This window comes from Xiphophorus couchianus, chromosome 18 (assembly GCF_001444195.1).
Source record: "Xiphophorus couchianus chromosome 18, X_couchianus-1.0, whole genome shotgun sequence".
Taxonomy (NCBI): Eukaryota; Metazoa; Chordata; class Actinopteri; order Cyprinodontiformes; family Poeciliidae; genus Xiphophorus; species Xiphophorus couchianus.
In genome coordinates this window covers 22,446,654-22,462,655 of record NC_040245.1, presented here as the reverse complement: position 1 = coordinate 22,462,655, position 16,002 = coordinate 22,446,654, and the positions used below count along the sequence as shown (strand labels likewise).

General features: G+C 41.2%; 1 protein-coding gene across 1 annotated transcript; it reads right to left on the bottom strand.

The window, feature by feature from the left end:
• Window positions 1–399: 399 nt before the first annotated feature.
• On the bottom strand, window positions 400–15,748 carry bmp16 (bone morphogenetic protein 16). The gene is made up of 3 exons (XM_027999327.1): window positions 15,261–15,748; window positions 6,728–7,095; window positions 400–3,960 (listed from the first exon to the last, which is right to left on the bottom strand). The coding sequence occupies exons 2-3, from the start codon at window positions 7,086–7,088 to the stop codon at window positions 2,891–2,893; spliced, it is 1,431 nt and encodes a 476-aa protein (XP_027855128.1). The 5' UTR covers window positions 7,089–7,095; window positions 15,261–15,748; the 3' UTR covers window positions 400–2,890.
• Window positions 15,749–16,002: the final 254 nt, after the last annotated feature.

Genomic DNA, 16,002 nt, shown 5'->3' with positions numbered 1-16,002 from the left:
TGAAAACCATTTCAGGTGACGACCTCTTGAAGCTCATCAAGAAAATGCAGAGTGTGTGCAAAGCAGTAATCACAGCAAAAGGTTGCTACTTTGAAGAAACTAGAATATAAGGGGTATTTTCAGTTGTTTTACACTTTTTTGTTTAGTGCATATTTCCACATGTGTTATTCATAGTTTTGATGCCTTCAGTGTGAATCTACAATGTCAATAGTCATGAAAATAAAGGAAACTCACTGAATTGAAAGGTGTGTCCAAACTTTTGGTCTGTACTGTATATTTACGTTATCTTTTTTCCATCTGAACGTGACACATAGCCTATTCCTGGCCAACGACGACAACAAAAACAGCTGTAAAGAAAGGACAAACGGTCGATGCAAAAGAAAAGTCACTTGACAGTTGTTCTGCTTGGTCTGTTTATTAGAGGTATATTGGCAAACATTTTACAAGCTCTTGCTGAAATGTTTCCGTTCATAGAGGAAAATGCATCACTGTAAAACACACAAAGCTCAGCAGAGAAAACGTTGAAAGCCCCTGTTTTAAAAGGCACTAAAGGCCGAGTTTTTACTATCCGTCACATCGCACACTTGCAAACACAACTATAGCAAGGACACCTGTGTTACACACTTCAGCTGCTAGAACACACAGAGCTTCCGGCTGATGTGTTAGTTCAGTTCCTAGAGGTAATACCACATATGTCTGCTACCATGTGTTGCACACCAAAAAGGCAGGTGAAGCATCAAACACTGTTAATTTCAATATACTAAACATTCGTTGGGATGTAAAGCTACCATTAAGTACTTTGTGTGGCTGGCAGGCTTACATGTTTGCTCTGATGAGTGCAGATATTTTAAATATTTTCTAGATTAAATACACCATACTGCTGCTTTCTTTACATACATAATGTGTCTCTTAACTTAAAGTTCACTTTTTTATGTAAAAATCACGACACAACCATTACATGAAGTTTTGCAAAAAACCTTTTACAAAATTCTTTCTTTCTTTTTTTTTTTCTTTAAATAATAATGATAGTAATACATTCAAATAATAGCATATTAATTCCTCAGCATTATTGTTTTAAATAGCTTGTGACGTAGTGGTTGCTTGTATGCTACAGTCATTCTTGATATCAGCTTTCGTAGAAACAAATTTTCCCTTCTTCTCATTCAAATACTGCCGATAAGACACTGTAGCACAAAGGCTTTACTGACATGCTGGTGCCGTCGTCATATTTATTTCAAATACAGTTGATTATTCAGGTCAAGTCAGGCAGAAGTACATAGGATTGCTTGAAGTGCACAGGAGCTTAAATGTGTCCTGAGGACAGAGATGTTGACAAGCTGACCCACAAGTCTTTGGCCTCAAGTCCATGTCAGGTTTCAAATCTTTCACGGCAGATGCATGCGGTCTGGTCTTCCTAAAACAGCGAGGTTCTGTGGGTAAAATCATGATCTAGTGCTTAGTACTTTTGATTTAACTTGTGAAAAAAAAAAAAAACGTGAATTACTTTGAAAATTAATTACAAAATACCTGAACAAAAATCTAAATGTGGACTTAGATTTTAAAAAACCTGCTGAACTAGAGCAACACTTTAATGTCAAACCGGTTCATGAGTCTAACAGGAAGTGCTTTTATTGTGAGGACGTCTCTTTGTATAGCTGTATGTAGCACCTGTTAATCCCACAGATCAAATAGCCTCATTCTTTACTCTGTGAGAGATTAGTCTGGATTATGGTTTTTCTTCTTTCTTTGAGGTTTAAGATGAGCCAGATTATTGGGAAACCAAGTGCTAGCTCTACATTTAAAAACTTTGTTTATAGCTAGCAATAAATGTTCCAAGTTGATTGTTTAATCAAAAATGTTAAATGAAACATCATGTGGTGAACAAATTAAAAGTAAGATGATAAATTTAATAAAATATAACAGGAAATGCTTTTGTTTTGAAGGAATGAAGTGATTTTTGTGATGGTGCTGCCTTGTGAGACAATAAGATTTACTTATTTAGCGGCGTGTTCATCTGCCATTGTCATGAGTCTACAGCTAACATGAATAGGTTGTTATGAACCATTAATAGCCCACAGTCTATGAATCATGATGGTTAATAAATCAACCGCATCCTTTACTAGGATGAAACGAACATCACGAACATCTCAACAAACGTGAAAGCTACCGTTAGCTCCTTCTACTGGCACATCCTGTTCAGTCATTAGTGTACACTCTGGTAACGTAGAAGATTCACAACATTTCCTAAGGTACTTTCACCTCTGATTGCACAAAAAGAAGTACCAGACCACGAGTCTGAGCTGGTTCTAAAGTCTTTACAGCAAGAGTTTGTGTCAAGTCTGAAGTCTGTTTCTGCAGCTCAGCGTAGAGTTTGAGTCTCCATCTCTGTCCGTCAGTGACTTCTGTTTCTAGTCAGGAGGTTGGCTGCCTTCCTTCACCTGTGCTTTCCTACAGGTTGCTGTCATTCATGCAGACCTTTTGTTGTCAAAGCATTCGATGTTAAAGCATTGGCTTCTCACAGTGGAGCTAGTAGATTGGCAGTGAATGATGTAAACGGCTGCAAAATTGCAAAATGGAAAATAGAGCATCACTCCTGGCAGTTTATTTCTGTCATCAATATGTTGCACATTATTTCTCTCAAATATTCTTATACTTTAAACTCTCTCTTCCAGTCAACTGTTTGCTCCTGATAATGATAACTTAGCTGCTCTATCCCATCATCACTCTCCTCTCTGCTCATATTTCTGTTTGCTGTATTTTTTTTGTGTTTTTTTTTCAGTCTCTGTCTGTCTGTTTGCAGCTTTCTGGCCTCTTCCTCCCGTCCTTCTGTTCTTTCAGTCTCCTCTTTGTTTCCTTGTCAGGGTCGCTGCATCTGAGCCCTCCGGTTCCTCTACCAGCAGCCGCAGCTTTCCACCACCATGTCCTGGTAATTCTTTAACACGACTCTGTCGTGATTGTCCAGGTAAAGCAGGGCAATGGGGCTGAGGGAGGTCGGGACGCAACAGGCCCGGGGCACTGCTCCGTTCACAGAGTTTACCATGGTTTGGACCACGGCATGGCTGGAGGCGTTCATGTGGTCGGCCAGAGGGTAACGGCACTCTCCCAGGCAGAAGAAGGCGTCATAGCCGCTCGGCGCGATGATCCATTTGTGCCAGCCCACATCTCTGAAATCTACATGTAGAGGATGACGCCGGCACCTGCCACGGGAAAGCCGCTTCAGCTTAGCGGGACTGCCGTTTCTTTTCACTCTTCCACGATCACTCCAGCTCACCTCCCCTTTGTCGTCCCCCCAGCTCTTCATGGAGTAACCCATTTTTCGGGTCTTCCCCCAGCCTTGGTCTCTATTGTGGCCTTTGCCGCTTCTCTTGGTCTTCATGTTTGACCCTTTTCTAGCCTTAATCCACTTGCTGTTACCAGATGTTCTCCTGCCGTGTTTGACTAAAGGCTCTCCATGGCCGTCATGACTGTAAGTCACCAGGAGGGGTCTCTCCTGGGCCCAGCTGTGATCGTCCTGTCCCACCGACCTGGACACCCTCAGGTGTCTCTCCTGATGTTGCTCTGACTGATTATCACCTGCAGCAGAAGAGTTGCTCTGGTCAGGTGAGGTGGTGCTGTTTTCAGGTCTGACCTCCAGGAGAAAGCCCAAGCTGCCAGTCCCACCATGGGCTTTACGGAGGAGGTCCGCATTTAGGCTAAATGCCTCCCAGAAACTACCGGCTTTAATGCAATGGAGGCAACTGGTGAGTAATCTGGTCTCAAGCAACATGGGCTCAGGATCCTCATAGTGTTTAGAGAGGTACAGGTTTAATCTGTGAGGCCCGGGGCCCAGGGACGCTGCCTGGCTGCGGAGCAGGCGAAGCTCAGCAGAGAGAACCGTTTCATCTTGAGGTATGGAGGAGATGTTGAAGGAAATGTGCACTCTTGTCTGATCTCTTACTTTGGTGTTGTCTCCAAAGGGCTCTGAGAGGGAAAAAAAGAGCAGGGAAGAAAAAAAACTTAGTGTGATCAGACTTCAAATAAAGAAAACTAACAATTGTTTTTGTAAAAGTCTAAGCAGTTTTAGTATGGCCAACAATGACGCCAAAAATTAGCACAAAGTAAGGTGGTGCAAGAAGTGGGCGTGTCCTACATTCAACACATAGAGGTGCCAAATACAGATGGGTAAAATGGTTTTCTAGTTGACATTTTCTGGTTTTAACAACTGTTTGTGCATGTGTGAATGACATCAGCATATATTATTAGACCAGCCCTTGTTTCTTTTATAGCTTTTATTGCCAACTGTATTGATTGTTGTCAGCTTTGGATTTTCTGATTGAGCCATACAGAACTTTGGCTGCCTTTAGTTTTTAAAGCACTTTATAAATGAATGAATGAATGGATATAGTATTACTCAATTTTCTTTCTGTTTTTGATTGAGGTGATCACTTTTTGCAATACACAACATAACACCTGAACTCTGACACAACACACACAACAGATTCTGTAGGTGTCCTTGTCAACTTTGGGAGATGGAAAGTTTTGGTTCTAACTTTCCGTCAAGTTTTGAAAACCCTACAGACACATCAACTAATATGGCAGTCAATACTATGGCATGAGAGTTTCATTGTATCTGTTGTGGCCTCAAAATCACAAAGTCAGGCTCTTGCTTCAGAAAGGTTTACAAAGAACAGAAAGCAAAAACCTAAAGTAAAAGCATGTAGTTTAACTTGGGGAGATGTTTCTTCATAAAAGGTGAAACAGTCCTCAGATTCTAATTTTTATTTATTTATTTTTTTTTTAACCGAACACTCACAGGTGTTTTTTCACTGACTAACAAAAGTCATGGAAGCCCCCATAAAAAGTCTTGTTCTCTTATCCAGATTAAAGTGGAAAGATATCTATGACAGTACTTTTAAAAAACGTGAATTAGCCAAAAGGCCTGCATTCTGCTCAATTTATCCAATTTATGCCGTATTTATTGCAGTAGCTATACCATGATGTTTCTTTAATTTGATGTCTATTTGCTGTGTTTGAGCGGGAGGTCCAAGTCATAAATATCGGTGCTAAAGCCTTAGGTAATAATGGAAGTTATGAAGTAGGCTGTAAATCAGATGGCTTAGGCTGGTTTAGAGATATTGCTGACCCAGGAGTCAAACTGCTGGAGCAAATGCTATAATAAATAACCAAAAACGGAGAGCGAGAACATATCTCGTTTTAAACAGATTTCACGACTGAAATACCAACTGCAAAGCCCGATACCCCCAATGCTGCAACCATTAGCACTTTAGATTTAAATAATTGCAATTTTCTGGAGGTTTGGGGTTCTTTCTTTGACCCTAAGAATTAGAAATGATTCCAGGTGTGTTCAGATCCGACTTTCTCAGGTTTGATCCAACAGGCCCTAAAATAACAGGCTTTCCAAGCAGATAACAGCACAACAAACGCCGTTAAGTAGAGACAATAACAGAATGTGATTTTCTTGCAAAGAGCTCCTCAGTCACAGGCCATAATTTCAGGGCTTGTGTTGGAATTAATGGCAACATGAAAGGAGGACTGGAGAGGTCAAGAGGGTCCCAACTAATGTTTGCCCTCATCCTCTGTGACAGGGCAACTCAGGCGTAATGAGGGGAGCAACACAAAAAGCCCAAATATTACACAACCCAGGACGAAAAGCGTGAAAAATATATTTTCACCCTTACAGATTTCTTGTGGTTTTGCTTTCCTTGGTCACACTTTAATGTCTCTGGCAAAAGATAACCTGAGAAAATGTATCATGGCCTTTTCAAATGATTTACTTTATGAATGGAAGCTTGACATCATGTGAAAAAGCAATTTCTCCCTAAACTCAATAACTGGTTGCGCTCTCTATGTAGGCAACAACCGCCGTCAAGCATTTATGACAACTGGTAATGAATCTTTTGAACCACTTTGGAGATATTTAGCCTCGCTCTCTCTTTTTCTGCAGGATTTTAACTAGGCCACACTAGATGTTTTCACTCATGAAAGGTCAGTTGAGGGTCACGCCACAGCATCTCAATTGTATGCACACCTTCACCAAGCAGATCCTGTTCGGTTAGAAAGTACAGCTCTGGATAAATGAAGAGACCACTGCACTGAACCCCACGTGGTTATTCCAGCAAATATTGATTTCTGAACTCTTCCTGAGTTAAAACATTAGTGTTGTTGTTTCTAAATGAATACAAACTTGTTTTCTTTGCATTATTTTAGGTCTGAAAGAACTGCATGTTTTTTTTTTAATTATCTTGACCATTTCTCATTTCCTGTAAGTAAATACAGAATTTTTACTTGGTATTTCAGAGACGTATTGTCAGTTCAGTAGTTCATAGAATAATAAAAAAAAAAACAATGTTTATTTTACTCAAACATTCATATAAAGAGTAAAATTAGAGAATGGATATTTTTTGCAGTGGTCTCTTAATTTTTTCCTGAGCTGTATAAGTACAACTTTAAGAATATGCACTGAACAAGAAAAAAAAAAAATGGGAACAGCAAAATAAACTTAGGTAACAAAACAAGTAAGAAGAGTCACAACTGATGACCCAAAGAGAAATTGCACTTTTAAGACACTCAAGGAATTGATTTGACTGTAATCAATGTTTTGATTAAAGATATGAAAAAGCGATTTCTCATCTAAGCGCCATGTTCCGCTGTGTTTACCGACTCTCACTGTTCAAACTTAAAAAATCCTAAAGCTGTTAAGACGTGTCGGAACCAGCAGCGAGCTTACCACTGTGGTGAAAGCTGCGAATAGTGTTGGCCTGCTGAATGTGGTGGCTGGGGAAGCTGAATGTCGGGTCTTCCAGCAGATGGTACTGCTGCTGGTGGAAGCGATAAAGGTCGAGGAGGTACTCCGGCACCGGCACGTCGGGCCTGGGGTTCGGCTGAGACTGCAGGCCCAGCCGGCTCAGGAGGAGAGACTGGATGGTCTGAGCCAGACCGGGATCGGGCAGCGCTGCGGCGGGCGACGGGGACGAAGGGGTCGGGGGCACCCTGCCATTGTCAGTCTCGCTGGATTCTCCACCCTGGCGGCCAGAGGAGGCTTGAGGTAGCAGCAAGACCATGAGGAGCAGGAGGTTAGCAGGGAGCATGGTGGACCTGAAGCAGGAGGAAATGGTTACTGCATCTACCTTGCCTTGCAAAATGGTTATTTCTCCTAAAGTTTCGCACATTTCGTCGCAAAACATATAATGTTTTATGTGGATTTCATCTGATACACCAACACAAAGTAGTGCATAGTTTTGAAGTGACAGAAAATCTATTATTTGATGAATTCAAATCTGAAAGTGTGGCGTGCATTTGAATCCAGTTCCCCCGAGTTGACGCTTTGTGGAATCGCTTTCCTTTGCAGTTTCAACTAAAAGTCCTTCAGGGTCTCTACCACGTTTGTATATAAAGACTGAAATTTGGCATTTCTGTTTTAGTAAAATAGCTCAGGCTCAGTCAGAATGGAGGAAGCGTAGCTATGAACATCAATTTTCATGTCTTTCCAGGGATTGTTAGTTGCATTTGGGTCCTTACACTGACTGGACCGTTCAAACTCATGAAAAGGTTTTGATTTCGTTGTTCTACATGTTTTTACATACAATCCAAATTAAACACAGTGAAGTTTATGGTTTCACGTTGACAAAATGGGACAAAAAGCTGCGCAGGAGTACATTTACGAGGCATTTTTGGTTGTCCTTACTGTTTGATTCTGGACCATTTCTGTTTAATGCAAAAAACAAACAAACAAAACCCACAAAAAAAAGACAAGCAAATAAATTGTAAAATATAACGACAATACAAAGAGCTGGTTAAGAAATCTGCAGAAGCGATAGCCCCTTACAAGGTGTTCCAGCTCTGTGTATATCATGCTCATGTCCTTTTGCTTCCTGGACACACTAGTTTCTCATTAGTCTTCGGCCTTCATGTGGCATATGCTCAAGAAATTTACAGTCCACGAATCCATACCAAATGTTTACTTGTTATTCCTGCCTACTACGTTTTATTTTCCTTCTGCTAATTTATGGCGAAGCTCCGTACCCGCAAGGCCCATCTATCTCGGCGGACACCTCGACAGGAGCAATTAGGCAGCCTCCACCTGGAACATAATCATCTCATGTGAGCGCTTAGAGTGCTGAGCGTCACGACTTCTAGCATTAATCAGAGACAGTTGACTCTGGTGGCATGTTATGGAGTTGTAAAGACCTGCCACAATGACACATGACCTGCATTTTTTTCCCTCTACGTCTTCAAATCACCAGAGAATAAAGGCTTTAAAGCATCCAGTAGCTTTCCATAACTTTGACTGCATGCAAGGGAGTGAAAAGAACATTTCCTAAGAGCCAAATAATAGATCTTAATAAAACTAACAGCTCTGATAGATAGTTCTTTAGATTTGTTCGTTTATGAGAAAAACATAAAGCCACGTTTACAGCTCCGGATGGATCACCCGATCCATCTGCCCTCATTAAAGGAGTGGTTTCCAATTTATTTACCAAATAAAAAGAACAGAAAACAATTTACAACATTAAGTAACACAAGGTCACATAATGGCAAAGCAAACAGCATTAAAAACCTGTAAAAAATATATATATATAGTGATTTATATCCACATGTTCGCTAGCTATATGAACAAATTTCAAAAATTCTGAAAATGAATTTAATTCTTCCCACTAAGGCCAATTAAGTTGGCCTTAGTGTTTCAATTGAGCTTTTTGCCAGTGTAGGATCAGGCATATGAGTGTGAAAAATCAGGAAACCGATTTTAATGGTTTCTGTGAAGAAGTTTAAATATTTTAGGTTTCTTTGTTTTTTTTAAAAGTAGAGCTATTGGTGCTTAATAATCAGGTAGGAATTACTTACACTTACTGAATCACAGCGACATCCGTCCGCTTCACCAAAGAAATTAGTTCACATAACTGAAAAAAACACATTTGAACATTGAATAATCTGGATCTGTTGACGGCTCGTAGGAGGTGGTTGAGTGACGCTCTCTGTGTCGGCGCGGGAACCACGTGGCTCGAAAATGGGGTCACACAATTACCGCCGTGACCTGGCTAACACCCGGCCTCTTTGTGGTGCAGGTGTCAATAATGAAGGGTAACTACAAGCCAGCGCGGCAACAGCTCGCCTGACCTCAGTAAGGTTACGGTACCTAACGATCAGCGACATGGACAAAACTTGCTAAAAGGCGATATGAGCTACCGAACGCATTGGAGTAGAAATTTCACCAGTTGATCCCACAGAGGCAGATTCCTAAAAGTGCGATGGCTTTTAGGATGGATGAAGTATTTTTCACTGTACGAGCACTCCCATATCTCCAGTTTTCTCACCTCTATCTCCTTATCTCATCTCTGTAGGGGACAGAGAATCGATTAGGGCCTCTGCAGCGAGATAACGGTGGCGTTTATGGGTGAGTAAACATATAATGATCCTGTAATGACTCTTAATCTTGCCATATTGTCAGCACAGAGGTAAGAAGGAGGTCACAGGTGTGAAGGCGTGTATATTTTTTATGCGTGTTGTTCAAACTGTGCACGGTTCAAAGGGCAGGCATGGGAAAACGAACCACCTCCTACCGTGGGATTGTTGCTGGGTATCCATTAAACTCTGGCAGCTCCACCCTGAGCTGTTGCACCTGAGGCAGCGTAGCAGAGGACAATTATAGATTAGACACCGCTGGACGGCCTCTCCCTTATACTGTGGAAGCTTGTAAAGGAGATTAAGGACAACAACACCACCTCTCTCTTCTGTGCTTTCCTCACCTACAAAAAAAAAAAAACACCCAAGTGACTCTGAGGTTCAAAGGTTTGGCTGTCACACAGCAAGGTGTGTCTGAGGCTGTGCGACGCCGAGAAACGAAAAGGAAAAAGAAAGACGGGGGAAGGCTTCCTTGGTCGTTGTACGACAGCTATAATTTTCCACTGTTTTCATGGCTTGAAATTTGTTTTAATTAAGAAACGTTTAGGACAACAGAAGTTTCCTGTGATGGTGTAGTATCACACCTAACCTGTGACGCTGCCAGTCAGCTGGCTGCAAGAAGTCTACTGTACTTTTATGTCATTCGAAAGAAAGCCAAGTTTGGCTGTTTGGAAATATTCTGACATAACAACATAACCGATTCAGTTATGTTGTGGAAATTAAACAAGCACCACTTAATATTTTTCCATTGTATTTTGGTAACTAGTTAGTGATCGAGGTGTGGGAAGCTGTTCAGGCCTGTTGACAATCTGATCTGAGCTTGTTTGACTTTTACTACATTATAAGGATCATAAGTGCCAAAAAATAAAATCACTGTCTACAACAAAATTTACTAGAAGTTAATTTGATACATTTAAAGTAATGATAAATAAATGTTGTTGATTAGTAAGTGGTTCGATCATCTCGCACATCTTTGTTTAAAATGACCTTTGATTATTTTGATAACCTGGTATTTTGCTCCGATAAAATTTCTAATTCAGGCGTGTCAAACTCATTTTTGTTTTGGGCCAAGACCATGAATGCTCTGAAAGGGCCGGCTGTGCCAGAATGTATTGATAAAACTTGTTCTCGAACTGATAAAATATCAATGAGTTCTTAAAATTAAATAATATTATTGAATGTCTTTTCAGTCCCTCCAGGATTTTGTGAATCTTTTTGTGAGTTTTCCAATAAAAATCAAAGTGTTTGTGGTACTAATTTGGAAATATTTGTGCTTATTTATGGCGGCAAATGCGACTTTTTATTACTCGCTGTACAGCTTATGGACTATATAATCTGACATAAATTAAAGCTGAGGGAGCTGATTAGTACAAGTAAGGAAAGTTTTTGACAGTTTATGAGGAAAATCTACAATAAATTCCCAATTAGCGCAGAAAAGTGCGTGGATTTGTTGATTGTGTGTAAATTTCCACAATAATTATCAAGAAACTGGAGGGACTGACTGGTGTAACTCGGCAGTAAACAGATAAAAACTGCATTGATTTGATTGCTAACATAATATTTAAGCACACTCAGTGTTCAGTCTAGAATCTAGAGGGCCACATAAAAAGATATGGTGGGCCTGATTTAGCCCACGGGCCTTGAGTTTGACACATGTGTTCTAATAGTATGAAAACTTTTAGAGCTGCAAAAGATATTAAATTGCATCACACATCAAAATAACAATGTGTGCAACACTGCATTTGCAAAGGACTGCTGGGCTGCAAGATTTGATGGGATATTAGTTACTATTTTCAGTGCCATACATGCAAATTCTGCATGCAAATAATATGTTTGCTGTGTTAAACAGATTTTCCCTGCTTCCTTTGATGTATATTTTCAGTGACGCATATAAAGAGTGGTTGGAACTTTGTGGAGAGAGAAAGGAAAGAATATCCGGGTCAGTCGCAATCAAAACCAATATCCAGCAGCAGCAGCGTTGCAGTTGCATGTTTTCCTAATAACATGCAGCCGTTGTAACCATGAATAAAAGTGAGTGCCGTGGTTTCATGGTTTGTAACTTCGTAAAATGCATCCGGACCAAACTGAAGGGAATTTTACAAGTGATCTTTTTCTTCCTGTCCAACCAGAGTCTGGCCTGAACTTGAAATAATGAAATGTTTGGAGGGTGTACTCTGTAATTAAAGGGTCATAGATACGGTGAAGGTTTCAAGGTAAAAGAGTCAAACACTGGTGTTTTTCCACCTTGTTTTTTTTTGTGGATGTATAAGATGTGGCCTGACCTGCTCAAGCAGACAGTAGTGGGACCCTGGCGTGCAGCAGGTCAGCGTCGTTGCTGCCCTGACCCCGTATCTCTCTGAACTCGCTGATTAAAACCTCTGACCTCTGACGTCTGCCTCTCTTTTTATCTGTTTATTTCAAACTCTGCTCCTTTTCCCCTTCCTCCTTCCTCTTTGCATTCCTTGAACTTTGTCCTGTAGCTTTGTCCTTTATGTCGTCTTACAAAGCTGGTAAAATATGCTTTGTCTTTTTTTTTTTTTTTTTTTTACGTTTAACCCCAGATGTTCTGCTGTTCAATATTTACCCACCTTTCTGCTGTCTGTTGCCATCCTGTGTTTGAAATATCTGTTTTCACGCTTTTCTGCATCACCTCCCAGTTACCCTATCAGTTGCTCTCCTTCCTTTACCCGCTAGGAAGGTTTTCCTTTTTTTTTCCTCCCCAAAGTTTTAAGTGAATGGTGTTTTTACGGAAAAGCGTAGCAGACTGTTGCTAGGCCGGGGGGCCGGTGTGTCACCGCAGCCGGCTGATTTATCCACCGCTGCTGTCTTCATGTTACGCCTGGTTCCTTAACTTTCCCTTCCTGTTGTTCTTCCCGTGTTTCTTTTCCCAAATTCCTTCTTTCACTCTCTCTGATTTAATCCCCGCTCTCCTCTTCTTGGCCCTCGTTTTTCAACGCAGTTGACCTATTATTTCTGAACTTGATACATGCTGCAAACAAGCCACAGGGTTTGTTTTTGCTCTCTGAGCAAATAGTTAAGGAAATATTAAGTTATTGTAACTCGTGAGCCAAAAGTGTGACATACACGCATCTTTTCATGATTTCTCTCCAAAATCAGCTCTTTTTTTGCCGTGGGACGTGTTAGAGAAAAAGCTTAACATGCTTAACTGAGGTCCTCCTATGAATGCATGTTCACCTGCTGCTAAACTTTTTAACAACACTCTTCATTGTGGATGTTGCTGCTGAGTGAAGACAATTCAGGAATTGCTATTTTCAGTATTAGGAGGAAAGAAAGAGATGTAATAAGCTTTAAAAAAAGGAAATCGTCCTCTGCTGGAGGAATTCTAGATTGTAGCATCTCTCTAACACTTTGGTTAGTGTGGAAAAAGTATTCACTGCAGTCAGAGTTATATGTGAGCTCATTGTATTTTCACTTTATACCAGGAGGCATCAAAGATAAGGACAGAGCATTTCCATTATCATCTTCAATGTTGCTAACATCCTCAATTGCACCTATTGCCTGCTATTAAGGCAATTATAAGATGCTAAATTAGACACAATTGACCATCTGCATGCTGTAGGATGGAGGAATAACGCTGTTGAAGTGACAATAACTGTAAAAAACAATCCTAAAAGTGCTAAGACTTAAAAATGAATTCAGTTTACATTAAGAAATATTAATTAGTTTAGGTTTCTTGCGTCTGTTTCTTTATCTCTTTGCAAGTCACACAAAAAGGACCAGAACAATATTAATGTTTAAATTCAAATATTTTTGAGTAGGCTCTAAATAGACCAACAAGAGGCAAAAGAAATGCAGTAATTGCCTGGAGACAAAAGGTGATCAGCATGTCAGCCAGTGACTGCTTGTCTCACAGTTTACAAATGAAACAGGTGGAGGTGTTTGGGTGGATGTCTAGGCCCGGTTGGGAGGGACCGCTCTGAGTTAGGACACACTGTAAAAAAATAAGTGTAAAATCTACAGTAAATTACTGGCAGCAGGGTTGAGCGAATTTCTGTAATCTTTACAGTAACTTCCCTGTAATTATACTGTGATTTTATTATGGTTTTACTGTCATTCTATTGCAGAGTTACTGTAAATTTATTACATTAGAAAAATGTACTAAAGGCAGAAAGACATTTTAACAGTAACTGAACTAATTTGGTCGCTGCTAGCTGTTAAAAGTTAATTATTGCATACCAAACTCACAATAACTATTAATATTTTTTTTTCTAATTTCAAGGAAATAATAATAAAAAAAACATTTAAATGACTTTATTCCATTGTAAATTTAAAAACAAATGATGGGGAGGGACCTTTAACAGTTGATCAGAGTTTGAATGTTGCTTCTACTGTACAAAAGTTTCCATCAACACCAGCAGGATTTGCTAGATTGGTCTAAAAACTTGCTAAGTTTGGAAGAGTCACTGTATTTTGTACAAAATGTTATGTCAGTAATTTCCTCAGGCTGTGAGAGAGCGAGCGATAGCAAGACTTCAGGAAGCCCAGAGAAAGCTGCTCTAGTTTTATCATTTTGAGTTTTCAAGCTCCACCTGCCATGGAGCATGCCGGGTGTGGAAATGTTGCACATCTTACTGCAAAGGTTTGGGTTTAAATCAGAAATCTTCAAATCCAGTCCTTGAGGTTTGGCGTCCAGCAACTTTTCCCTTCTGCAACACACCTGAGGTGATTCGGTCCATTCAGGTGTTTTGGACCAGAGACACGTCTACAGGTTGCAGTACAGTACTAACCCTTACCCTCAAGGCCTTTAACTGAAGACACCTGAATTGTCTTGTAATACAAACAGTTGTAATTGTTCATACAGAAGGCCAAACTCTGGAACCATTTGTCACACATGTCATGACTTCGCCGCATGACCGCTCGCTGCAGGTAGGCTAGGAAAACATATTCTGCTCTCTGTCTTTTTATCAGATCTTAAAGAAAAATTGACGTTGGTATCAGCAGGTCAAAGACTTACAAAGATGCAGCTCTTGTTCTTATTGAACAACTTTAACATGTAGATGTAATACATGATTTCTGACAGCTGAAGTAATGTGTTGTTTTTTTTTAGAAGAAATGCTATCATAACAGACTTTTAGGGCCGTAGGGCAGAAAAATACACACACAAGCAGTAAAAACAGGCAGACGCAGTGAGGTGGTGGTGGACGTGGAGAGTTGACATTTTGGAGATCGGAGGATCTGGACAACCCGTGCTCCACCTGCCCTGTCAGGTAACCATGACTCACAGCGCTTTGCTCTCATCTGCAGGTCGTACAGCGGCGTTAATGCGCTCCATCCTCCCGCGGCTTATCGCCACGGCCGGAGACGCCTGGAGGTCCCAGCGACACTGGCGCGCTGCGGTTTGCAGGAGGCCCCACGCTGACGCGCAACACGTCACCAGCATCAGTGGAAACACTGACATGTCCAACCCGCAGCTGCCGAAAGCTCAGAGACTGCTCTCGTTATGTGTCTGACAGCTAAACGGATGTGAAACGCAGAACTAAAAAAAAAAAAGAAAAAAAGGAAAAAGAAAAACAGCTCTGCTTTTTGCATTAAATCTGACGAGTGTTAACGCTGAGAGCCAGATCATGCGGTGCATGCTGAAGCAGCGGTGAGTTATGCTCTTTGAACTCATAATGGGCGCATTATTCTCAGACAGGTTGCTTACCGGGATGAGATTTTGACTGAGTTAAAAAAAGAACAGTTTGAGGGGAACGTTTGCATCTGTGTGTTTTTCCCCAGAGTGGCTAATGGGTTCAGCAGCACTGTTCCTGTGGCCTGTTGCATGACAGATAGATGTGTGTGTGTGTGTGTGTGTGCGGGGGTGGGTGGGCGTGTGTGTGTAAGGATGAAGTACTCACGTCCAGGTGTGGTGGGATGTATGCAGAGTCCATGGTTTATCCTTGAGCTCCAGTGTTACGATCCCTTGCCTAGTTCTTTCGCTCCTTTGGACAGAAAAAGGCAAAGTGAACTAATTGCACTGTCTCTGTCTCTGCCTGCCCCTCTAGGACCAACCAGGCTAAGTGTTCAGGGTCTCTATAGGTATCTCTGCTCGCTCCATGTTTTTCTTTCCTCGCTCAGATTCTCATGCTGTTGTCACTGTCAGATAAGCAAACTCTTAAAAACATCCACCGGCTTCCCTTTTCTTTGCCTGCCTGACCTCAGCTGGTGAACGCCATCCTCCTCTCATTCTCCTGCACTTCCAGCCCTGTTTGCTAAAAACGCAGCTGGTGGCCGCAAGAGAAAAACAAGCCTTGTGTGTCTTCACTTGTATCACTGGCAATAACTCCCTCTTGTTTCTAAACCTCCTCACTGCGTCTCACTCCTTCCCTCTCCACTCTGTTCCTCCCTTTTGTATCTCCTCCCCCTTTCCTCCCACTCTTTCTATCCAGCAGCACACACACACACACACACACACACACACACACACCTCCACGCGCACACGTCGCACACACACAGCTGGCAAACTTAGTTTAACTCTGACTTTCCTTGAGTGTCAGATCTTAAAATATGCTCTCACATAAATCCTCCCCCCTCATTGCACGGAGCCGCTTTAAGACGAAACACATTGATCTACCTGAACTGGTCAAGATAACCCTGGAG

Coding starts and splice junctions, on each gene's coding strand:
- bmp16 (XM_027999327.1), bottom strand. CDS start 7,088: ATGCTCCCTGCTAACCTCCTGCTCCTCATGGTCTTGCTGCTACCTCAA. Junction 3,961..6,727: donor TCGCAGCTTTCACCACAGTG/GTAAGCTCGCTG, acceptor TTTCCCTCTCAG/AGCCCTTTGGAGACAACACC.